Source organism: Myxocyprinus asiaticus, chromosome 34 (genome assembly GCF_019703515.2).
Source record: "Myxocyprinus asiaticus isolate MX2 ecotype Aquarium Trade chromosome 34, UBuf_Myxa_2, whole genome shotgun sequence".
Classification (NCBI taxonomy): Eukaryota; Metazoa; Chordata; class Actinopteri; order Cypriniformes; family Catostomidae; genus Myxocyprinus; species Myxocyprinus asiaticus.
The window spans coordinates 37,192,871-37,219,128 of NC_059377.1; the positions used below are offsets into that span (position 1 = coordinate 37,192,871).

Below are 26,258 nucleotides of genomic sequence, written 5' to 3' on the forward strand. Positions count from 1 at the left end.
AAACCTTTTATTAAAGGGTCAAAATTAACTCTGACTAAATCAGACAAATTTGCTGGGAATAAAATCCCCAAATACTTAATGCCCTGTTTGGGCCACTGGAAGGCGCCTGGCTGGAAAGCCGTTACTGGACAGTATGCTGTCAGAGCCAAAGCTTTGGATTTAGAAAAATTGACTTTGGATCCTGAGAACTTGGAAAAGGAATTAATAATTCTGTGGAGGCAAGGCATAGATCTAGTAGGTTCAGAGACAAATAATAAAATATAATCTGCATAAAGCAGAAGTTTATGCGCCACACCTCCTGCAACCATCCCTGGAAAGTCATCCTCCTTTCTTATCACGGCTGCTAATGGTTCCAGGGCAAGATAGAACTATAAGGGGGAAAGAGGGCATCCCCGTCGGGTGCCCCTGTCCAGAGTAAAATAATTTGAAATTAATCCATTTGTTTGTACCGCTGCTACAGGGTGTCTATAAAGTAACTTAATCCAACCAATAAATGTACTCTCGAACCCATACCAAATCTTAAAAAGATAATCCCATTCTACCATATCAAACGCCTTTTCGGCATCAAGTGAGATGGCAGCGACCGGAGACTGATCATTCGCTACTGACCACATGATATTGATGAGACGCCTGATGTTATCAGAAGAGCTGCATTCCCGAATAAACCCCAACTGATCTATATGTATAAGAGATGTCATAACCTTACTTAATCGGTTAGCCAAAATTTTTGACAAAATTCTTACATCTAGTTGGATCAGGGAGATTGGACAATATCTTTTATACTCACTTGGATCTTTGTCCTTTTTAAGAATCAGACTGATCCGGGCTTGTGTCATGGTTAGCGGAAGCTTTCCATTCTTTAATGATTCAGTATGAACTTCTAACAAAAGTGGAGCCAGTTCTGTAGCATAGGATCTAAAAAACTCTGCTGCAAAACCAACTGGCCCCGGAGCCTTGCCAGTAGGTAGGGACTTAATTACCTCGTCAAGCTCCTCCAAGGTTATCTCAGAATCAAGAGAGTTTTTTTGCTCAGTCTTCATTTTAGGAAGATCTAATGGATCCACAAAGTTTCTAATATCTTCATCAGTATACAAAGACGTGGAACTATAAAGATCAAGATTTAAGATTTAAAGAACTCTTTAAAGGCATTATTAATATCAATGGCTGAGGTAAAAATTTCACCACCAGCAGATTTCACTGAGGAAATGATAGAAAGACTCTCTCTGCTTTATATATCTAGCCAAAAGCTTCCCTGCTTTGTCCCCCGACTCAAAGTATGACTGTCTTGCTCTGAATAACCAAAACAACACTTTCTGTGACAAAATAGTATTATATCTATATTTCAATCGGGTCAATTCTCTGAGGCCATCAGATGACGTACGGCACTTCAGCTCTGCCTCTGCACTTTCAATATTTCCTTCCAACTCCACAAGTTCTCGTGCTTTGGATTTTTTGATGAATGAGGCATACTGTATGATCCGACCCCTAAAAACTGCCTTAAGTGCCTCCCAAGCCACGCCCACAGAGGATACCGAGGACCACTTGGTCTCCATATAAACACTGATTTCAGTCTTTAACATTTGTTGGAAATCAGGATTTTGCAAAAGGGACACATTAAGGCGACAACTATATGATTTCTTTTTCTCTATATGTGGCAACACCTCTAAACTCACCAGGGTGTGATCCGAGACTAAAATGTTTCCAATTGAGCAATCAATAACAGATGAAATGAGGGATTTGGATATAAAAAAAAAAAAAATCTATTCTAGAATAAATCTTATGGACTGATGAAAAATATGTATAGTCTCTACCAGATGGGTACAAAAGTCTCCAAATATCTGTAAGACCAAGATTTTTACACATCTTGTGAAGCGTCAGTGTTGCTCTAGGGGGCTTACACATGTTTGCTTCACTATGATCAAGGACTGAGTCCATCAAAAGATTAAAGTCTCCTCCCAAAAATATATCATGAGGGGTGCCAGCAACTTGCAACATCCCTTCAAGATCTATAAAAAAGCCCTGATGATCAGCGTTAGGTGCGTAAATATTAGCCAAAATCAGACTTTGCCTCTGAATTTCTGCTAAAACAATAATGACTCTCCCTAATTTATCTTTAATCTGTTTGAGACATTTCAACTGAAAACCAACATAATGACTCCCTTGCTCTTACTTGAGCCAACACTAAAGAAAACATGTCCACCCCACATCTTCCCAAATTTTTCAGCTTCCTTGCGGGGAATATGCGTTTCTTGAAGAAACACTATGTCATATTTCTTATGTTTAAGAAAATAAATAACCTTCCTTCTTTTATGGGGTGCCCCAACCCATTCACATTCCATGTGGAGAGAGATAGTACACTCATATTAACATTTGACATTTTGATATAATAGAAAAAATAAATTGTGTGCCAAAAACAAAATTATGAAGACCACATTTCAACATTAATGCAACAATAAAACCCCGAACTTCCCTCCGAACAAAACAAACAGAAAAAAGAAAAACATGCGCGTTAACCCCGCGCACGAAAGCGCCAACCAGCATCAATCCCTTTAAACTCAAAGAGTCCATGTACGCCTACGAGAGCCTCCGTAACAACTTTGCCATCGGATTGCTCAATTTTGCCTCACAAATTTGTAAGGCAAAATTACATAACATCAAATATTTTGTAAAACAAACCCCAGCCAATAGGCAGAATAAACACAATGAACGTGTAGACTCATTCACAAAACTGTCTCGAAGGTGTGTTCCTTCACAAAACAAATTCCAGCCGAAATAAAGCTGTTCAGTTTCCTCAGACAGACAAACAGTGAGCCAGCTGATGAGTGCGGCAGATGACGTAATCATTCCAATGTCCCACGAAAATACTCCACAAATCATACTCCAGCCAACAGGAGGCATAAGCACAAGGAACTGACAGATTCATCCATAACTGTCCCGAAGAAGTGTTATTTAACAAAACAAGCTCCAACCGCTAGGCGGAACCAGCACAAAAGGAAACAAAACACGCATCCCGGTTCCTCGGATGGTCAAGAGTCAATTCACTCGGAGGCCACATAAAAGTATATCCCATGATCTACACAGTCCGCCAACTTTATAAAAGACATCCTTTGTGTGAGCATGTAGATATTTTGCGGTCATCCGTAGTGTCTATTCTCAATCTGCCCGGGAACTTCATTGTAAAAGTGATCTTCCGTCAATGCAAAAGTTCCTTTAAGGAAAAGTGTTAATCCACAAAACAAAACAAACTCCAGCCGCTCGGCGGAGCCAACGCAAAAAGAAACAAAAATGGCGCCCAGCTTCCTCCGAAAGCCAGAGTACATACAATGAGTCAATCCACTCACAAGAAAAACCCCCAATTGTGACTCACCCATTGTTTCAATAAAAGACATTGCCTGATTAGGACATGTAAATACTTTGCTTCCGTCCTTGGTGTTTATTCTCAGTCTAGCCGGAAACATCAGAGCAAAAGTGATCTTCCGCTGATGTAAGAGTTTCTTGCATTCCTTAAACCGATAGCGTTTCTCTCTTGTCGAGTTCGCAATGTCCGGGAACAAGAAAATATTGCAATTCTTCCAAGAAAGCTTTCCTGTGCTCCTCACCTGGCGCAACACGAGATATTTATTGGATGATCTCAAAAATTTGGCCAGAATCGTGACTCCAGCCAGGTCTCCTAAGCAACCAAATTGGCCCGGTTGCTAGGGAGGATAGAGTCACATGGGGTAACCTCCTCGTGGTCGCTATAATGTGGTTTGTTCTCGGTGGGGTGCATGGTGAATTGAGCGTGGTTGCCGCGGTGGATGGCGTGAAGCCTCCACATGCGCTATGCCTCCGTGGCAACATGCTCAACAAGCCACGTGATAAGATGCGCGGATTGACTGTCTCAGACGTGGAGGCAACTGGGATTCGTCCTCCGCCACCCGGACTGAGGCGAATCACTATGCGACCACGAGGACTTAGAGCGCATTGGGAATTGGGCATTCCAAATTGGGAGAAAAAGGGGAAAATCCCCCCCCCCCAAAAAAAAAAAAATTTAGCCAGAATCGATCAGGGCCTTTCTCCCTCTGCAGATCTGTGAGCTGGGACTCTGTGAGCTTGCTCGATTTCCAGCTTGTGGCCTGTTATGTCGAGCAGACTCGGGAAAAGCTCATCTAGGAATTTCACCATATCTCTGCCCTCCCCATGCTCAGGAATTCCAACAATTCGAATGTTATTCCTGCAGCTTCTATTCTCAAGATCTTCAAGCTTTTCAAGAACACGTTTCAAATCAACTTTGGTCACGGGCGGATTAGCGGCTAATTCCCTCTCTGATGACTCCGAATAATCGACTCGTCTCTCAACATCTGTCACTCTTGTGACTAACTCAGAGAAATTTTTTTTCCATCGCCGTAATCGATCGACATATTACAGCGAGATCCTACAAGTCCGCAAGTACCTTCGTCAACATCACCGACATGTTGGACAGCTGATGCTGGATTCCTTCTCCCCCCGCGCCACCCAAATCGAGTCCCCGGTCCACAGGCCTGTCTGGGCTTTCATCTTGAACCCGTAAGTGTCTTTTAATGTCTCCAGAGCCCAAGGATTTTGACTTTTTTGCCATGTTTACCTCAAACAGCAAATGTGTAACTGGGTGTATCGAATTTCACCGGATTATATCATGAAAATAATTTAAAAAAATTAGCAAATTAGCAAAAGTGCGCAGAGCTGTCTATCACACGTCTGCCCTTCGCATGGCATCACTGGCTCCTGTACTTACTTGTTTGTGAAATGTCATGCCCTTTGCTTTATTATCCTGTTCTCCTGCCATGATTCAACATAAATACCCAACTTAAAAATCAAGCATATGTTTAATATTCCCTTAATATGAATGTTTTATGTAATATAGCCTGGAACATGATTTATCAGAAGAACGCCTTTGCATTCCATGCGTCTATTAGGCGCTACTTTCACACGCGGAGTGATGTTGTGGCATCTGGCACATGCGGCGGAGCGACACAGAGAGGCAGACGAAGAGCTTCGGCTCTTCATTTCGCCGGTATCATTCGTCTGTGATTCATCCAGAAACCCTTCATAATCCTCTGCGCTTCATATGCTCTTCTAGCATTATATTAACGGCAGCCACATGTGCTTTTAAAACCAATGCAGCTTGGTCCATTCTTTGCGTTTTATCTTCATGTAGACCCACTCTAGAACATTATTATAAATTATATCTACGAGCATCTTTTCCTCTCCTGCTTCACTTAAACCAAACGCAGTTTGAAAGACTAAAGAGAGAGCGACTGACGGCTCCAAAATGGGGGTAAGATTCAGTATTTTTAAAGCTTGCACATTTTACATGGATGGATGCACCGTTAAATTGATACAACTGTTGGTTGTAATAACAGGCTGTATAGTAACATGTCTATATGTATAGATTAGTAACCTATTTTTTCTTACGTCTGGATGGTTGCATTGAACAGGTGCATTGACTTTATTTATTTATACCAATTATTTCCTATTTACGCACCCCTCACTATTATTGAGCGGTTATTCTAACTCCAGATTGTGTGTAATATCATTGACATTGTGCAATAACGAAGCTCGGTCGTTTGGTAATTGCATCAAGCCTGGCCATTTCATACCCTCAGTTTTGCACCTTATTCGGATGCGTCATATTGCGATTGTTATACGTCATAATAGTCAATGTTAAGCGTTTGACATTCGAAATATTTTGGCGCTAATCGTATGTATTTTAGATGGATTATCGTATTCGACCCTATAATAAATCAGAATTAGGTGTCATTGATAATCTGTTAATAAAGTTGGTCAAAAGACCAGCACAGACATCTGCGTCCAAATGGACTTACGCTGATTCATGATATAACCAGACATTGAACTCAATGTCACACCACGCGCCTTCTAGATTGTATTATTTTGCGACCTTGCAATAACCACGATACGCTGTGACGCACGCGTACTGGCAATGGAGCGGCGCCAGGCCAAATCCTCCTCCATACCATACTTATCCTTTTTGATACTGTATCGCGGTTTCCGTGTCTTTCTTGCATGCTGATATCGGTCGTGATGCCCGAAGGGGTAACCGCGCTGGACACGGTGACTGCGCCAAAGTGGAGGCTGATCAATGACAGAGGAAATTCCCTGACAAGTATTGCTATTTGTCCATGTAGCACCACGAGGTTGGCAAAACTGGGAGGGCGGGGTCGAATTCACAAGTCACCAATGAATGGTCTTCAGCCAATCAATCAATAGATGGAGGTTGCGATTGGCAAAATGCACTGAGGCAAAGTGAAGGTTGGAGCTGGACGTGACGGTGGGGGTGGGCTGGTACGGTAAGGGAATAAAATGGACAGGGAAGGTTTATGATGGGGTTACAGGAGGCGGTTACCTGGTGTCACCTTGGGAAAGGCCACAAACCCAGTTGTGGAAGGCTCAGGTGCATTTGGGTTGTCGGCAATTAGTATGTGGTGATGCTTCCAAGAGCATGTCCCTGAGATGCCCTTGGGACGCAAGTGCAAAGATTCAAGTCTGAAGTCTCCGGGGCCACTATATGTATTGAGAAGTGTGTTCTAATTGCCCAGTAGTGCTCTACAAAGTGGACTACACTGGGTACTCAGGCATCTTAAGTTGTAGGGAGTGTATATGCAGTAAATATGATCAACTAAACAGAGTAAATAGGAAATTCAGCCTTATTTATTCACATAATTGAGTATATGACAGGGGTCAGCAACCTTTTTGACACGGAGTGCCATTTTTTATTTTCCTGGTCAATGGCTGTGCCGACGTCCATATTTCTTATATTATGTCGTTGTAATCATGTAATCACTAGCAAGCAAGCAACAGCAAGAGAGGAGCAGGCTATTTTATTTATATGACGTTTTTCGCACCTGCATTCCAATCTACATCTTGATGTAATCCTTCCTCATCATCACGCAGCATGTTTTCATCAGCTGAATGGGAGACCAAACACTTTTAAAGTGTGACGAGACTCGCACTGCACGTGCAAGCCATTCAGGCATCACAAGCCGGTCAACTATTTAGCCCTTTCAGTGAATCGCACCTGCAAAATCCTAAAACTTTATTTCCAGGTTTAATTTATATTTTGAATAGACTCAGATTTTTGAACTCCAAGATGTGGGTTAATGTTTTCTCTTGTACTCGTTTAATGTAATTTTGAGTGTGACTATGGTTCAGTGAGGGTGTACCTGTATGCTGGGTTGGAAATCTGAAGGATTAATAGTGGTGTTTTCCTTATAACATGTTGTTCTGAAAGAAAAAAGAAACAAATGAAACACGGAATGTAGGCTGTCATCCGCGCAGCCTGACCGAATTAAAGCGGGCATGTTTACTCGCGTGATTAACCGAAAGTGAAGTGCTGCTGGGGTCATGATCAATTGAGTCCGTCCGGTAAATTGAGTTGGGCATAACCGTTTGTAATGCCTGAGCAAAAACTTATAATTTTATCTTGATAGCATGTCATTGAAGTCTAGGGTAACTGAAAAACACAAACAAGGACACATCTTTAATTTCACAATCTATAACTTCAGTTATATACTATTATGTGTACCTTATGGTTTAAAAGACATTAAACGTTGTATTTACAAAGTTATATCGACATACATCATAAGACGATTTTAAAGGATTTCTACTCGGGCAGTGAATATAGTATCCATTAATAGGTCCCTCAGCCAATGGAATTGCTGTGACGTCAGAGGGAGACACGATTTTCAGGGGGAACTCGAGTTTTCACGATTCCGGCTCGTGATGCATGAATGGCTTGCACTGCTGCACAAGTCTGCACAAGTCTGTCTCGTCACATTTTAACTTTTTGTTTAGCCTCCCATTCAGCTCATGAAAACACGCTGCGTGATCACGAGGGAGGATTACATCAAAATGTAGATTGGAATGCAGGTGCGGAATTTCATTTAAATAAAATAGTCCACTCCTCTCTTGCCGTTGCTGGCATGCCAGTGATTACCCCTCCGCGTGCCAATGCTGGTACCCGTGCCATAGGTTGCCGACCCCTGGTATATGATGTCATCATACTACAAACCCACCAATCTGCCTGTATGACTAAAGTGGGTTGGATTCAAGTGTATTTGACTGACCTCTTACAGATATCCCCTACTCAGTGTGTAGGGAGCAGTAAACACTTGTAAACTGGAACACAGTTTACGGATTTGGAAACTAGGAATGTCCTGGGTTCTGCTAATGTGACAGGGCATTTAAACCAGCTTGTGAAACTCTACTCACACTGAAAATGCTGATATTTGAGACTGAGCAGCTTTTTCATACACTGTAGTATCTGCCACCATTTTGTTGTTAGAATAACCTTCATTTAGAGATGCAGACAATGGGGTTTAAATATCTATCCTCTTCACTTCAAACAGATTTATATATTGCATGCGTGATATTCATCAGCACATTATGCACACTTTGGATCGCATCATTTATATGTATAAATGTTTTCCATCTGAAAGGACTAAATATTAAATGAAACAAATGACAATAAAATGCAAAGTAATATCTTCAGTAATCAAAATACTTTTTGAATGTAACTGTATTCTAATTACCAATGATTTAAATTGTAACTGTAGTGGAATACAGTTACTTATATTTTGTATTTTAAATACGTTAAATACGTTGGCTGGTTAATTTAAAACGCATATGCAAGTTCTTCCTGTTTCCTTGCACAGCTGTAATCTATCACGAGTGTCAATAATGTGCTTTGATTAATGGCATTAAGATGCCGTTATAATAATACATTGATACATGATTAATCATTTACGCCGACATCACCCAGGGAAAGAGACAGAGGTGAGCCGAAACTGCACACACTCCCTTCCATTTTTAAGCAGGCACTCAGTGCTAATTCAGACAGATATGAAACAATAAATAAAGCACTTGGGGTGTGTTTATGTGGGATTTCCATGTATGATTAAAATACTCAAGCAGCATTATCACAACATCCCTTCTAGTATGCATTCTAATAGCAAGGTTACTCCTTTTATAGTGATGTACAGCTTCCGAATATTGAATATGTTGAGACGAGTTTGAAGTGCACTTTATGTTGATGCATGTAGCGTATTAGTGCAGGTGTTAAGTTCAAATGTTGATTTAGTAATTAGAGAAAATGTTTTGTTTTTTTAGTTAAGGACCCTGACAAAAATTAACCATGGTTTTACTATAGTAATATTGTAGTAACCATGACTGCTGTCACTGTGGTTTTCTGAACAGAAATCATGGTTTTGATACAATTAACCATGGTTTTATAAAAGTAATACTGTAGTTTCTATATAGTAACCATGATTTTACTATATATTGTAACCATGACAGTAACCATGTTTATATTGCGGTTATTATGATTTTACTACAAATGGCATGGTTAAACTATGGTTACTGTTGTAAAACAATGATTGTTATTTAAGGGCAAACCCGTTAAAGTGTTTACCAAATAGATTATTCTTTGGATTTGGCAGTAAGAAAATACTGAACCGTACCGAAACTGTGACCCTTAAACTGTGATACAAACTGAACTGTGAGAAATTCGAACCATTACACCCCTAGTGTATATATATATATATATATATATATATATATATATATATATATATATATATATATATATATATATATATATATATATATATATATATATATATATATATATATATATATATATACATATACATATATACATATATATACATATATATATATATATATATATATATAATTTTTTTTTTTCAGCAATACATTGATGCATCAATTATTATTCACATAGTCCCAGCACAGTTGGAATAAGTGAACATAGGTGGATTGTACACAATGAAATGAAGTTGCATTAGCTCATTTTATATAAGACAATTGATCAAGCAGTAAAAAATACATTGAGTGAACACCATCTGTTAGAAGTCTTAATTTATTTGAACATTTCTTAGCAATGTGATCATATCACATTTTGATGACTGTGTTCAATATCACTTGGATCTTATGTTCTCAAATCAAACATAAATGTATTTAGTTGTTTTTAAGTGTACTGGTTTAGTATTTTCAATAGAGCAGCTTCCCCTTTTTTCAGTGTACTTGTTTGTTATTTGGTAAATATTGGCTAGATATCAATGTAAAAAGGGTCTATAATTCTGAGCCAAATGCATGAAAAATTTGCCTTTGGTGTAAATAAATGTACATTTATTTAATAAAGTAAATAAAACCAGTTGGCCAGTAAAATTATTACAGTAACACTTTACAATAAGGTTTCATTTGTTAACAATAGTTAATGAATTAGGCACAGTATTATGAACTAACAATGAACAATATATTTTTTACAACATTTATTAATCTTTGTTAATGCTAGTTATTAAAAATAAAATGATTCATGCTAATTCAAAGTGCATTAACAAATCTTAATATATACAACTTTTGATTTAAAAAATGTATTACTCTATGTTGAAATTAACATTAATCAAGATTATTAAAAGCTGTAAAAGATTGTTAGTTCATGTTAACAAATGTAGTTAACTGATGTAAAAAAATGGAACCATACCTGTATTACCAACTTCATCATTACATGCTTTAAATTGTACAGTTACAACAGCAATTTGACCCTTGCTAAATAAAGTGACGTGCACGATTCAAATCAATATGTTTGTTAAAGCAAACATCTGCCGCGACTCGTGCATCTTTAAGCATCTTTTACCATCAGATGTTTATCTGTGATGCCTAAATGTTTTTTTCTCCAGAAATCCATGATATTTATGTGGGATATTCCTCAAATTAAGCCACCAAAAGAATGTGTGAGAAACGAAGTCATGATGATGTATCTTATTTTTTCTGTTACTGTGGGTGCAGTTACACACATATATTTACACAATGAATAACCTGTGTTGTTTGTCAGGAAGAAAATAGCTAAATAATCCCACAGTCATAGAGACAAAAATACATTTGAATAAAAATAATGCAACATTTCGTTTCATGGCTGGGACGAATTTGATTTTCAAATGAATTTGTGTATTATTTATTTTGTTAGTAGGATGTTTTTTTTTTTTTACAAATTTATTGCTTGATTCAAAGAATATTTGTGTTTGAACATAAAAAGTAAATTAATTCTAAATAATAGAGCACTGTTTTAGATCCATCTAATAACATTTATATATTAAGCCCACCACAAACACACATTTTTTAGGGGGCCCTAAAATAGTTCTGTGCCCGGGGCCGGACATTTGGTGCTACACACCTGTACGGAGATGTTTACAATAGAAGGTTGTGTAATGGGCGACGTTCAATATCTCATACTCACTCAGTGATTTTGGATATGTATGTGTGCATGTAACTTTCCACTAAAGCATGCAATCCAGCCTTATTTTGTGTCAAAGCCCACGGTCATATAAAGCAAAGCTAGCAGACATGCTATCAGTCAATTTGCCAGTCGCCAACATGATGTCATATCCTGTGCCACCTTCAAGGTCAGCCAGAAAGCAGGTTTTAATCAGTTTGTTTCCCTTCAAGGTTGGTTTCCTATACATTTAGCTAATCACAGTGAACAGGACTGCATCAGCAAACAATACGCGCTGTATCAGGAACTGCTGTCTTTATTGTGATTAAAATTAATTCTTTGTAAAATGAATATGCTTAGATTTAAATTAGAATTACATTAGAATTTTAGAAGTGCCAAGGATTGTGACACTGAGGATGATTTTGAAAATGTACTGATGTAAAAAACAAATGTAATGATTTTTCATCAGGACAGGTCATTTAATTTTACTCAATTGAAGATCGGGTAAGTTTTCAGTACGTCAAGGTTTACTTATAGAATTTCAGAGTCTGTAAATGAGATAGTAAACGGAGAGGGACTGAATTCAAGATATGGAAACTAGGAAGTAAGACAGATTATTTAATATTGTATAGTAGAGTGAATGTCACAAAAACATGTTCTGGATTTCACCCCAAAATTTAATGGGAATAAAACAAGACATTGAATTTAATCAAAGTTCAATGTCAATGTCCCCGTGGCCCCACCCATACCTACGCCACAAGGTTAAGTTTTCTTTAAAGAGCACCTATTATGTTTTTAAATGTACCTAATTTTGTTTTAAAGGTCTCATACAATAGATTTACATGCATCCAAGGTCAAAAAACACTTTAATTTGCTCATAATTTAAATAGCAGCATTACGTTTTTTTCCCAGTGTCAAAAACGACTCGTTCAATGATCCGTTCTAAAGGATTAATTCTAAACTCCTCCTTTCAGGGAGCCAACTCTGCTCTGATTGGTCAGATGTCCCAGTCTGTTGTGACTGGTCTACCGCTTAGTGTAGTGTTTGAGGGCGGGTCAAAGCTGTTTGCGAGCAGCCAGTGAAGACCAGAGGCGGGTTTTTGTTACCAAATTATGTAGGTTAGTAAAGGAAGTATGTCTGGAATTACTAACGACTCGTTTCAGGTGTTCAGAATCGGTTCTTTCTTTTGGGAGTCAATAACTCCATTTGTCGTGCACTTTGATTTTTGAAACTTTGCAGACTTTTTGACATTCACAAACGTCATGGTTACTTTCGTAACCTCCGTTCCCTGATGGAAGGAACGAGACGTTGTGTCGATGTAGTGACACTAGGGGTCACTCTTGGGAGCCCCAAACACCTCTGCTTTTTTTAAAAAAGGCCAATGGGAATTGGTGCATGGAATTTGCATGCCACTCCCCCGGACATATGAGTATAAAAGGAGCTGGTATGCAACCACTCATTCAGGTTTTGTGCTGAGGAGCCGAGACCAGGTCCCGGCCATTTCAGCGGGTAGTTCAGCGTTGTGGCAAGAGGGACACAACGTCTCATTCCCTCCAACAGGGAGCGGAGGTTACGAAAGTAACCATGACGTTCCCTATCTGTCACTCACTCGATGTTGTGTCGATGTAGTGACACTAGGGGTCCCTAAACAAAATGCCACAACTAGCTGAACTGTGTTACGTGAACTGGCGGTGTGAGACGGGCAGACCGCTGTGTGCCTCGTAGCCAGCGCACCAGACCATCACGTAACCTCCCCCAGCGCTCTTATGAGTGTCGAACGGTCCTTCAGGAACAAGTCGACAGCCCAACAATAGGGACAGGCTAGCCCAGCCGAGGCCTGTTTTCCTCTCTTTTCTCTCCAAAAAGAGTGGAATTTGTTAACCGACTGGGAGCCATAAGTGTCTACATCGGGGGGGTGTCCCTCCCAAGGGTAAGACACCGCGGAGACCACACCCTGCCCAAAAAGGCGGGGGGGTGGTATTTTGAGTGGAATATGTCACATGGTCTTACCGAGTCTTGTCCGAAGTATGTCATGTGGAGAGGTCCCATGGTAGGTCCTACCCGAAGGGGGAGGAGTTTCTACAAAGCATGGCGAACGGGGGCAGAGGGGCCTCTGCTCAAGGAAGATGCAGTTTACCAACAGGGAAATGATTTTTCGGAAGATATCACATGGGGTCGCCTTCGGGGAACCAGCACATGTGGAGCACCTACCTCAGTACAGGGTCTCATTAGCGCACGTACTGGGCCGGCAGCGAGTTTCTCCGCAAACTCAACTGCCAGAGGGCTAAGGAGGAAAGTCATCCAGGGATCACAGTCTGTGAACACGACTGGGAGTCAAGAGTGCAGGTCTTCACCTCAAGGGAGGGGAAAGGCACTATGCGCAAGCGGTACACCTGGCCAGCTGTCCCGGAACTTACCTGCTCGTGCCTACCAAAACACGAGATGAGGCCGGCTCATCCTGGAGATTGTAGAACCTCGCAAAGGTGTTGGGTGCTGCCCAGCCCGCTGCTCTGCAGATGTCTGCCAAAGAGGCACCACTGGCCAGGGCCCAGGAGGCCACCACACTCCTGGTAGAGTGGGCTCGTAACCCCGCAGGGGGTGGCACGTCCTGAGCCTGATATGCCATCGCGATGGCGTCAGTGGGCGATCGCGATGACCCAGTGGGCGATCCTGTGTTTGGAGACAGCGCTTCCTTTCCACTGTCCACCAAAGCAGACAAAGAGCTGCTCGGAGCTTCTAAAGCTCTGCGTGCGATCCAAATAAATGCGTAAAGCTAGCACCGGACACAGCAATGCCGAGGCTGGGTCTGCCTCCTCCTGGGGCAGCACTTGCGGGTTCACCACCTGATCCCTAAAAGGGGTCATGGGAACCTTGGGCACATAGCCTGGTCAGGGTCTCAGGATCATGTGAGGGTCCCCTACCCTCTTGATGGAAGTGAGTGCAGTCAGAAGAGTCAAAGAGAGTGCCTTAAGCTCAGCTGACTCCAAGGGCTCAAAGGGAGCTCCCTGTAGACCCTGAAGGACTACAGAGAGGTCCCACGAGGGGACGAGGCATGGTCTGGAGGGATTCAACCTCCTACCACCTCTCAGGAACCTGATGATCAAGTCGTGCTTCCCCAAGAACTTACAATCTACTGCATCATGATGAGCCAAAATAGCGGCTACATACACCTTCAAGGTGGAGGGGGACAGCCGCCCCTCCAGCCTCTCTTGCAGGAAGGAAAGCACCAATCTGACTGCGCATCTCTGGGGGTCTTCGCGTTGGGAAGAACACCACTTAGCGAACAGATGCCACTTCAAGGCATACAGCCTTGTAGAGGGAGCCCTAGCCTGAGTGATCGTGTCTACCACCGCGGGTGGTAGGCCACTTAGGTCTTCCGCTTCCTGTCCAAGGGCCAGATGTGGAAATTCCATCAGATGGTGCCCTGTCCCTGAAAGAAGGTCCTTCCTCAGGGTAATTCTGTTGCGAGGAGTGTGAAATCCGAGAACCACGTCTGGGTGGGCCAGTAGGGTGCTACTAGGATGATCTAGTATTTGCGTAGTCCATGGGGCCAGCTGTGTGCCAGTGCATCTATACCGAGGGGTGCCTCGGTCAGGGTGTACCAAAGTGGGCAGTGGGAGGATTCCCGGGAAGCAAACAGGTCTACCTGTGCTTGACCAAATCGACTCCAAATCAGCTGGACCACCTGAGGGTGGAGTCTCCACTCTCCCCTGAGGGTAACCTGACGTGATAGCACGTCCGCTGTGGTGTTGAGGTCGCCCGGGATGTGAGTGGTTTTAGTGACTAGAGGCGCTGCTGACTCCAGAGGAGGAGACAGCAGGTGAGTTGTGACATGCAACGGGAGCATAGACCACCTTGACAGTTGATGTACGCTACCGTCACTGTGTTGTCCATCCGGACCAACACGTGCTTTCCCTGGATCAACAGCTGGAACCTCAACAGAGCGAGCAGTACTGCCAACGCAGCCGCGGGCCAGTCCAGGAGCCGGCGGCTGTGTGCCCATTGCATACGGCGCCCCAGCCTGTCTTGGAGGCATCTGTTGTAACCACAACGCGCCTGGAGACCTGCTCTAGGGGAACCCCTGCCCATAGAAATGCAAGGTCGGTCCAAGGACTGAAGAGGCAGCGACAGATCGGCGTGATGATCACGCGATGTGTCCCGCAGCACCATGCACATCTCGGGACTCGAGTCTGAAGCCAGTGCTGAAGTGGTCTCATATGCATCAACCATGCCCCAGGAGCCTCTGAAAAAGTTTCAGTGGAACCGCTGTTTTCCATCTGAACACCTTCAGACAGTTCAGCACCGACTGTGCACGCTCGTTCGTGAGGCGCACTGTCATTGAGTCTGAGTCCAACTCCAAACCGAGAAAAGAGATGCTCTGAACCGGGGAGAGCTTGCTCTTTTCCCAGTTGACCCGAAGCTCCAGTCGGCTGAGGTGCCGGAGCACAAGGTCCCTGTGTGCGCACAGCAACTCTCGAGAGTGAGCTAGGATTAGCCAGTAGTCGAGATAGTTGAGGATGCGGACGCCCACTTCCCTTAGCGGGGCAAGGGCTGCCTCTGCGAACTTCGTGAAGATGCGAGGGGACAAGGACAGACCGAAGGGGAGGACCTTGTACTGGTACGCCTGTCCTTCAAAGGCAAACTGCAGGAAGGGTCTGTGTCGAGGTAAGACCAAGACGTGGAAGTACGCATCCTTCAGGTCTACTGCCGCAAACCAATCTTGATGCCGGATGCTCACTAGAATGTGTTTTTGCGTCAGCATCTTGAACGGGAGTCTGTGTAAAGCCCAGTTCAGTACTTGCAGGTCCAGGATTGGTCACAACCCACCGCCTTTCTTCGGTATGATGAAGTAAGGGCTGTAGAACCCTTTCTTCATATCGGCTGGAGGTACAGGCTCTATTGTGCCCTTGCGCAGAAGGGTAGTGATCTCCGCATGCAAGGTAGCGGCATTCTCGCTCTTCACTGAGGTGAAGCGGACGCCGCTCAACCTGGGCGGGTGCCTGGCGAACTGAAATGCGTAGCCGAGTTGGACGGTCCGGGTCAGCATCGCGACGGGTTGGAAAGCGCAAGCCACGCGCCCAAACTCCGGGCGAGGGGGACCAAGGGAATGATCATGTCAGATGTACCGGCGGGTGGGGCCTCACAGTGGGGCGGAGCTCGAGGTGCCACGTCGAGGGGACTCAAGCCCCATGGCAGTGCTGAGTCCAGGGACATCGAAGCACTTATCTTGCTCCTACCGCCCACCATAAGATTGGCTGAGGAGGGGGGAGGAGGAATCTCGTCCCTGTAGTCCACCGGAACCAATCCCGTGTGGCCGTGTTTGTGCCACAGCTGGGCGCACAGGGGTGGGGGGGTCCACCGCTGGAGCGCCATACCTGCAAAAATGAGATGGCGGATGGTGGTCGTGACGACGGCTGTGCCCACTGGACATGTGACCCAGGAAACGAGAAAACCACTCTTTTGTTGAACTTTTGGATACCGCAGACTCTTGGGCATGCGGCAAAAAATGAAACAAAGGATTCTCCTCCCGGCCCTCCACCGGGGGTTGGAGTGGTCTGCTCACCAGCTCCAGAGAAGCAGGTCTCCTCGCCCCTGGGTCGCCCATCTCAGGGGCGCTTTGAAGCCTTCCTTGGGTTCTTAGCAGCCGGCCGTGAGACGGGTGGCGTCTGCTTCCTGCGTTGGGCTCCACGCCACGGTTCTGATAGTTTTTCAGAGGGCATAACTGGCTTGTTTATGCTCCTCCGCGTTCCCGGAATTAAAAGCGGAGGTCCGCACATTAAGTGCCGTGCGAACATCGCTATTTATCCATGGTTTTTGATTCGGATAGATCCGTATTGTTCTGGTCGGAAACACGTCCTCTACGCACTTTCTGATGAAACATATTACGCTATCAGCGTAAAGCTCGATGTCGTCATCAGAGGCGGACCAGAACATCTCCCAGTCCGTGTGATCAAAACAGTCTTGTAGCGTAGAATCTGATTGGTCCGACCAGCACTGGATCGTTCTGAGGGTGGGTGCTTCCTGTTTCAGTTTCTGCCTGTAAGCGGGCAGAAGCAGAATGGAAGAGTGGTCCGATTTGCCAAATGGTGGGTGGGGGAGGGATTTGTAGCCATCCCGGAAGAGAGAGTAGCAATGGTCCAAAACCCGGTTCCCTGGTGTGTTGAAACTAATGTGCTGGTGGTATTTTGGTGTGACTGATTTTAAACTGGTTTTATTAAAGTCCCCGGTCACAATGAACACGGCCTCAGGGTGCGCGGTTTCCTGCTCACTTATACTCCCATACAGTTCCTTGAGTGCCCGGTCTGTGTCGGTTTGTGGGGGGATGTACACAGCAGTGATAATGACCGCTGTGAATTCCCTCGGTAGCCAGAATGGTCGACACAGAAGCATGAGAAATTCCAGATCAGGAGAGCAGAAAGACTTGATAGAATGTACGTTCCTCTGATCACACCAGGATTTGTTGATCATTAAACATACACCACCACCTCTACTTTTACCTGAGAGGTCTTTCGCTCTGTCTCTGTCCACTCGGTGCACGGAGAACCCCAGGAGTCTGGAATCTCCGCAGACATCCAAGTTTCCGTAAGGCAGATAATGCAGCAGTCCCTCGTCTCTCGTTGGAAAGAGATCCGCGCTTTCAGCTCGCAGAGCTTGTTATCCAGAGACTGAACATTTGCCAGTAGAATAGTGGGTAGCGGGGGTCGATTTGCACGGCATCTTACTCTGAGGAGAACGCCAGCTCTGTTTCCCCTTTTCCTCCTGCGTTTCCGCGGCCATGCTGCCCAGACAAAGGGCTCCGCTTGCGTGTTTGTAAACAGCGGGTCGGCATTGAGGAATTTGAAGTCCGGTTTACGGTGTGAAATTGCTGAACCAATGTCCAAAAGTGTTTGTCTGTCGTAGACAATAAGGCAGACAACATCCAATACAAAAAACATAAGAATTGTGAACAAAACAAGCAAAACATTACTATGTTGTGTCGGAGCTCGCAACGCAGCAGCCATACTCGGCGCCATCTTGAGTCCGGATCTTTAAAAAGACGTTCCGTGTGTGCCACTCTTTTAGAATGAAAAAATACTCTTTTTTTTTATATACTCTTTTGTTGTTCTGCTGAAGCACCCAGGGGCGTTCTCTGCACTCCACGGGTGCAGAGGGGGAGAAGCCGCTGAAATGCTCTGTAAAATCCGGCAGATGAGGTGAATGAACTTGCGGATGAATTCAGCTTCAATGAATAGAACCGCTCGGCTCCGAAGAGAAAATCTGAATGAGTGGTTGCATACCAGCTCCTTTTATACCCGTATGTCCGGGGGAGTGGCATGGAAATTCCACTCGCCAATTCCCAATGGCCTTTTTTCAAAAAAGCAGAGGTGTTTGGGGCTCCCAAGAGTGACCCCTAGTGTCAATACATCGACACAACATTGAGTGAGTGACAGATAGGGAACAGCTGTATAACACACTACATGAAAGGTAATATTTGAAAAACCATAATAGGTGCTCTTTAAGTAAAACATAATTGTTTTACTTGTGGTAAAATACAGTATGACCTGGACAGAAATAATTTCTTACCAAAGTGATATTTCACAGACAGAACAGATCATTTATATGTTACACCCTCACTTTAGAAATCCCCTTCACTTACATACCAATTTTGCTTCTGGATAAATTGAATACTTAAATATCTTAAATATCAGCCTGATCTCATGAAATTTACGTGACAATGGCAACATTTTTGCAAACAAAAAAATGACATGCTTCATGACAGGTTTGGCTGCAGTTTGCCATTAAAATGTCCATGCGGGGGGGGGGGGGGGGCGCCAAAAGCGAGTGAAGTAATGTTGTAATCAGATGAGATTTTTAAAGTGAATATTATATGGATGTTTTAATGAGTAAAACGTACCTCCCTAACCTAAAACCTAAACCTAGCCAATAGTGTCCTAAAAGATAAATGAGAGGTGAACAAAACAGACATTCTTACCCTTAAAATACACCAAAACCTAACAAAAGCACACTTACTGAAGTATTGTGTTGCTTCTGTGGCACTTTAGCTTCACTTTAATTTTTGTTTCGAAATGTATAATTTTTCAAATGATGCGTTAGAGTTAATCTATTTTGATGTAACAACATAGCAGGTTGTGAGTAACAGTGCGAAAATTTTGAAAAAGGTGTTTATAAAGTAATAATCAGCCATAGTACCTGTGATTTGTGTGAAAGTGAATAAAACGCACAGTTGTTGAAGCACCTCTAGTGTTAATTTCACTAAGAAACTGCAGCAAAATGCAGTGGTACGTAAAACTCAGTTTGTAAAATGTAGTTAAATCAAACACTCACCACTCTCTTTAATATTTTAGCTTTTCCCGTGCTATGTGATGGCAGCTTATTAGTCCTTTAGTCAAAATATTCTTGTGTTGGTTTCTCACGTTTTATTTGGATCTTAAAGTAAAGGAGTAGTTTCTATAAACATTGCATGAAGGAGTAAGGTTTCTTTTGAAGGTTTACAGAGGGTGTCTAATGCATTTTGTTAATCCACCACAGCGTGGATAGTACACAGTGTTTTTCCATGTCCTCGAGGTCATTAGATGAAGCCTTGAACAGCTATGGAGAGAAAGAATATATGCTGGCGTTGTTCTGTTTGAAAGGAGTAAAGTGTACATGTACACTTGGCCGAGTTGAATCCTGTATGCATCTCAAACCACCTACTGAGGTTTGAGTGATCGGGTTGCTATCCATCTGGATTGTATCTTGAAGGGCATTTACACTTGGCCTTTTCATGAAAAGGTAGATACTGGGAGTGACCATGTTCAGTCAGTCTGGGATCTTGTGAATTAAATCAAGTCTGAGGCAGTATCCTCTGGATTCACTAAAAAAGGACAGCAACTGTGTTCCAGAAACCTTGAATATCACACTTTTTGTGGCCTCAAAAGTGCAGTGGCCAATGATCTTTGACATTAATGTGCACGTGGCCCTTGTCTGATCTCGGATCATGACTGAGTATGTACTTGGTAATGCACTTGAATGAGAATACAGTGTACCGTATGTAAGGCCAGGCAGCAAGCATACTTGCTTAGATGTTGATAGAGGACAATTTGATACCGAACTCTATAGAATGTACTGTATAATGTTGATAATATACCTCAAAGAATATGAGCAATTTGAATGTACGGTTTGAATACGAGAAAGGGAGACAGTGGGATTATGACTGTTCAGTAGGTTAATCCAGAATATAGTAAACAGTTTTAATCCTACATTGCATGTCACCCAAAGGATATAAAGAGGGAACCCTTGACAGATGGTTAAACACACTCGCCCAAGGATGCTACAGACTTGGCCTTTTTTTGTGATTGTAGTGTATTGTTACCCAGCTTTTGGATATATTAACATAAAACATAAAAACATGTTGTTGTTTTTTTGCATTTGCTTTGTATCTTGCTACAATCATAATTGTTTATTTTACTGCTTTGGTTTGTTGTGCTAGTGTTCATTTTAGATTTGTCTTGAAGTTTCTGGCTCTGTAAAGTGGCCTTGAATTTTAGAAAGCCGCTATATAAAAACAACTTACTATTAATAGTTTCTGTTTAACATAAAAACGAAGACATATTTCATTGCAAATAAAGGCTGCCAAAAATGATAGGAAAAAAAAAGGTTTAAATAATAGTTTTAATATTAAACCTTATGATTAACATAAATTATTATAATTAATTAATTTGATTACAATTAAAATCTAAATATTAACTGTTCCTTAGTCTTTTTTGGGATTGTTTTTACGCCTTTTTAAAAACCTAATACTTTCTGTTTAATACGGAATTGATGAACAGTTTAGTGCAAATAAATGTTGTTAATAATGTATGTAACAGCTGTTTTACCATCATTTAATGTTTATATTATATTTAAGGTAGAATTTAAACATTAACTACTACATAAGACCCCATCTGGTAGCAGGAAGCTCATTAAATGTCAATAATTCCAGTTGATTCTAATTGAGCTCAACAAGACATTCTGTGATGATCTGTATTTACATTATTTACTTGTCTTTTACTTCACAATTATAAATAGATATTTTTTCATGCATTGCATTTTAAAATCTAATCGTCCTGCTGTGCCGTAATGGTAGATTTGACCGTTATGCCTACTGGTTGTGCAAGCTAAAATAGGTCACAGAAGCACCCTAGCCATAATGAGGATTTAAGCACACCAGACCACACACACACAACCCCCCATATCCTGCATGGGTTTCCTGTTTAAGCGGTGCAGTTTTAGGGTTGAAGATGGGGCATTATCTGGTTGGCATTTCCCCTCACCCCCTACATGAGTTCCTGGTGTGTCTCTTGCTGTGAAGCAGAAGGTGTTACAGCATGATGCTTAAATATGAGCCGTCTACTGCATCTTTATCTTTATCTTTATCTTTATGGCCTGTTTTTGAGATGCATTTCATTTATTTTCTCTCATACTGTATATGCATAAACTTATCTGCTTTTGTCATAGATCCATTGACCATCTAATATAGAATTTATGTATCTTCCTAAAACTAATTCTGCATGCAAAAATTAGTCAATGTATTTTTATGAATATGTTAACATAATAGTTTCTGTTTAACAGGAAACATTATAATTAATAAGTTAAGACAAATTTAATTTCAGATAAAATCTGCAAATAAATATGATGAACATTAATTATTATAATAAATTAATTCTATTAAAGTTAAAAGCTAAATATTAACAGTTAACTTGGTCTTTTGGGGACTGATTCACCCTCTTTTTAATAAAACATATTTGTTTATGTTTGATATGGAATGAATAAACCATTTATTACAAATTAATGCTGCTAAGAGATAATTGCTGTTTTATGATCATGTAATGTTTATATAGAGGTTATATTAAAGGTAAAAGAAAAAAATAGTCTGTATCATTTAATGATGTTTTGGTTTTGCAATGGGTCACACAGAAACCAAACCAAAACGTCATAATGTACAGTTTGCAGTCATAATTAATTTTAAAATATAATTTTTCTTTGATATTTGTTTGTAATAAGGAAAAAGTTATTGTCCAAATTCAATGTCAACACCCATATCACCCTGTTGCTCTAGACTCTTTGCCCACTGAAGCTATAAGCAGGATTGAGCCTGGTCAGTACCTGAATGGGAGACCTCCTGGGGAAAAACTAAGGTTGACGCTGGATGGGGGCATTTTAGTTTTTTTCTTAGAATCTTTGTCATAGGTATTAATTATTTTGGTATTGGTATTAATTTAGGTATTCAAGGGTATTCATTTGAATGCAAATATGTCTAAGCCTTATTTTGGAGCTGTTCTCATGATCTAAACTACTTTTCTGTCTCTGCAGTATGGACAGTCGGACAGTTACCGCGTGGCGACCACGCAGGACAAAGATAAGAAAGAGTCTCCCAAAAAGAAGGGAGGAAAAGACCTGGATGACCTGAAGAAGGAAGTACCATTGGTAAGACACACACTGCTAATATTTTTCAAATGCTATTTCATCATATACATTTTTCATAAAATTGTGCAGCAACGGATAGATTTCACACAGCATCTATGTACACACAATCTCTAGTATATCTTCTACTGTAATTTCATTAAGTTTCATTTATTTTCTATAACATAGATAATGCAACAGTAAGATAATCTACTGTTAGTGATTTGGTCCATGTGATGGTACTACTTTATTGCCTATTGCTATACATTATACATCCTCTTTTATCGTATATCATCATTTGTGTGAATTAACTTTAAAAGCTCACTAATTTAATCTTCCCCCATGTCCTCTTTTCTCTAGACAGAACATAAGATGTCGATTGAAGAAGTATGCCAAAAGTACAACACTGACATTGTACAGGTGAGTTCAAAACAATAAAAAAATTTTAAATAAACTGAAAATTAGACAATTTAAAGGTATAGTTCACCTCAGAATGAAAATGATCTCATCATTTACTCACCCCATGCCATTTTAAGATAAGTACGACTTTTGTTTTCTTTTGTTGAACACAAACGAAGATATTTAGAAGAATATTTTAGCTCTGTATGTCCATACAATGCAAGTGAATTGTATGGACCTAAAGAAGCTCCAAAAATGAGATAATGTCAGCATAAACATAATCCATCAGTCTCCAGTGGTTTAATATATGTCTTCTGTAGCAATCCAGTTGGTTTTGGGAGAGAACAGATCAAAATATAACTCCTTTTTCACTGTACATCTTGCCATTGCAGTCTCTAGGCATGATCATAATTTCAAGCTCGATAACAGTGAGACAGTTAACAGTGAAAAAGGAGTTATATTTTGTTCTGTTCTCACCCAAAACCAACTGGATCACTTCAGAAGACATATATTAAACTACTGGAGTCTGATGGATTACTTGCATGCTGACTTTATCTCCTTTTTGGAATTTCAAAGGTCTGACCACCATTCACTTCCATTTTATGGACCTACAGAGCTAAGATATTCTTTTAAAAATCTTTGTTTGTGTTCTGCAGAAGAAAGAAAATCATACACATTTTAAATGTCATGGGGGTGAGTAAATGATGAGAGAATTTTCATTTTTTGATGTGAACTATCCCTTTAAATAATTTTGTTTAGAGATGTAGCTTTTAGCAGCTTTACATTTTTTAGATACTCTTCTAAAAGTGAGAGCAAAGCAGTGTCAGAAACTAACATTTTAAGTTATTAAGTGTCAATACTTGCCCCTGGAATTGATTTTTCAGGGGCACTTTTACCTTCATGAATGCAATTTTTTTCTATCCATAGAAAAATACACAGTGTGTCATCCATATCAGATACTTCACACTGTACTAAATCTACTGTCAATATAATAGTGTGAAACAGTAGCATAATTTGGATCTAATGGGCCCCAGTGCAAAGCACCTGTCAGGGGTGTTTGTTCAGTTTGGGGGGATTTTTATTATCTGGGGTAACTTTTCAATATCTGGGGCTTTTTTTTTTTCACTTTCTGTGGCATTTTACCCCAAGCCCTGGTTAATTTCTGACCCTGCAGCAAACTAATTTCATTGACTTGAAGTGTTTGTCTTGTGGGCTGAATGTTAGAAGAACAGGACTATAATTTCAACTGACCACATCCTGAGTCAATATTCAAATATTCAAAGCCAAAGGAAGTTTGCTGAGGCCCCCTATTTGACCTTGGCCCCCTGGTTGAGAACCATTGCTATAGATGCAATACATGATACATTTCTCCTGGTCTTACCTCTTCTCTTTCACTTCCTTGAAGGGTCTGACTAACGCTAGGGCAGCAGAATACCTAGCTCGTGACGGTCCCAATGCTCTCACCCCACCCCCCACCACCCCGGAGTGGGTCAAGTTCTGCCGACAGCTCTTCGGAGGGTTCTCCATCCTGCTGTGGATCGGAGCCATCCTCTGCTTCCTGGCTTATGCCATCCAGGCCGCCACGGAGGATGAGCCTGCTGGAGACAACGTAAGAACACACACATGCACTCACACAAATTGTTAAATTATCACACAAATTAGCCAACGTTTGACTGGTGCACCGAATTGTAATGCTTTGAAGACCAAATTATCTTCAAAATTGGAGTTTCATGGTATTTAGCCTATGGCTGTTAGCATTGTTAGACCATCTACACTACCGGTCAAAAGTTTTGAAACACTTGACTGAAATGTTTCTCATGATCTTAAAAATCTTTTGATCTGAAGGTGTGCGCTTAAATGTTTAAAATTAGTTTTGTAGACAAAAATATAATTGTGCCACCATATTAATTTATTTCATTATAAAACTAAAATTTAATTAAAAAAAATTGATGACTTGGACCAAATAATAAAGAAAAACAGCCAATAAGTGCCCAACATAGATGGCAACTCCTTCACTACTGTTTAAAAAGCATCCCAGGGTGATACCTCAAGAAGTTGGTTGAGAAAATGTCAAGAGTACATGTCTGCAAATTCTAGGCAAAGGGTGACTACTTTGAAGATGTTAAAATATAACACAGTTTTGATTTATTTTGGATTTGGACACAACATAATTCCCATAGTTCCATTTATGTTATTCCATAGTTTTGATGACTTTACTATTATTCTAAAATGTGAAGAAAAAAAAATTATAATAAAGAATAAGTGTTTCAAAACTTTTGACCGGTAGTGTATATGCTTGAGTACTCCTAAAATTTGACAAAAGTAACTTTTTAGCAGATATATACAGTTGTGCTCAAAAGTTTGTATACCCTGGCAGAAATTGTGAAATTTTGGCATTGATTTTGAAAATATGACTGATCATGCAAAAAAAAAAAACATCTTTTATTTAAGGATGGTGATCATATGAAGACATTTATCATCACATAGTTGTTTGGCTCCTTTTTAAATCATAATGATAACAGAAATCACCCAAATGGCCCTGATCAAATGTTTAGATACCCTTGAATGTTTGGCCTTGTTACAGACATACAAGGTGACACACACAGGTTTAAATGGCAATTAAAGGTTAATTTCCCACACCTGTGGCTTTTTAAATTGCAATTAGTGCCTGTGTATAAATAGTCAATAAGTTTGTTAGCTCTCACATGGATGCACTGAGCAGGCTAGATACTGAGCCATGGAGAGCAGAAAAGAACTGTCAAAATACCTGCGTAACAAGGTAATGGAACTTTATAAAGATGGAAAAGGATATAAAAAGATATACAAAGCTTTGAAAATGCCAGTCAGTACTGTTCAATCACTTATTAAGAAGTGGAAAATTCGGGGATCTCTTGATACCAAGCCAAGGTCAGGTAGACCAAGAAAGATTTCAGCTACAACTGTCAGAAGAATTGTTCAGGATACAAAGAAAAACCCACAGGTAACCTCAGGAGAAATACAGGCTGCTCTGGAAAAAGATGGTGTGGTTGTTTCAAGGAGCACACTACAACGATACTTGAACCAAAATTAGCTGCATGGTCGAGTTGCCAGAAAGAAGCCTTTACTGTGCCAATGCCACAAAAAAGCCCGGTTACAATATGCCCGACAACACCTTGACACGCCTCACAGC

At 41.2% G+C, this 26,258-nt stretch overlaps 1 protein-coding gene across 3 annotated transcripts in view; it reads left to right on the forward strand.

Annotated features, from left to right (window-relative positions):
• The first annotated feature begins 5,025 nt into the window (after positions 1 to 5,025).
• The window catches only part of LOC127425034 (sodium/potassium-transporting ATPase subunit alpha-3-like), a 57,193-nt gene continuing 35,960 nt past the window's right edge, over positions 5,026 to 26,258 (forward strand). For all 3 annotated transcript variants that reach the window (XR_007894556.1, XM_051670635.1, XM_051670636.1), the window contains exons 1-4: positions 5,026 to 5,296; positions 22,601 to 22,714; positions 23,051 to 23,110; positions 24,495 to 24,698. Coding sequence is in view for 2 of the 3 variants with exons in the window: in XM_051670635.1 (XP_051526595.1) it covers positions 5,291 to 5,296; positions 22,601 to 22,714; positions 23,051 to 23,110; positions 24,495 to 24,698 (384 nt within the window). In the remaining variant the exon portion in view is untranslated. The remainder of the gene's footprint in view (positions 5,297 to 22,600; positions 22,715 to 23,050; positions 23,111 to 24,494; positions 24,699 to 26,258) is intronic.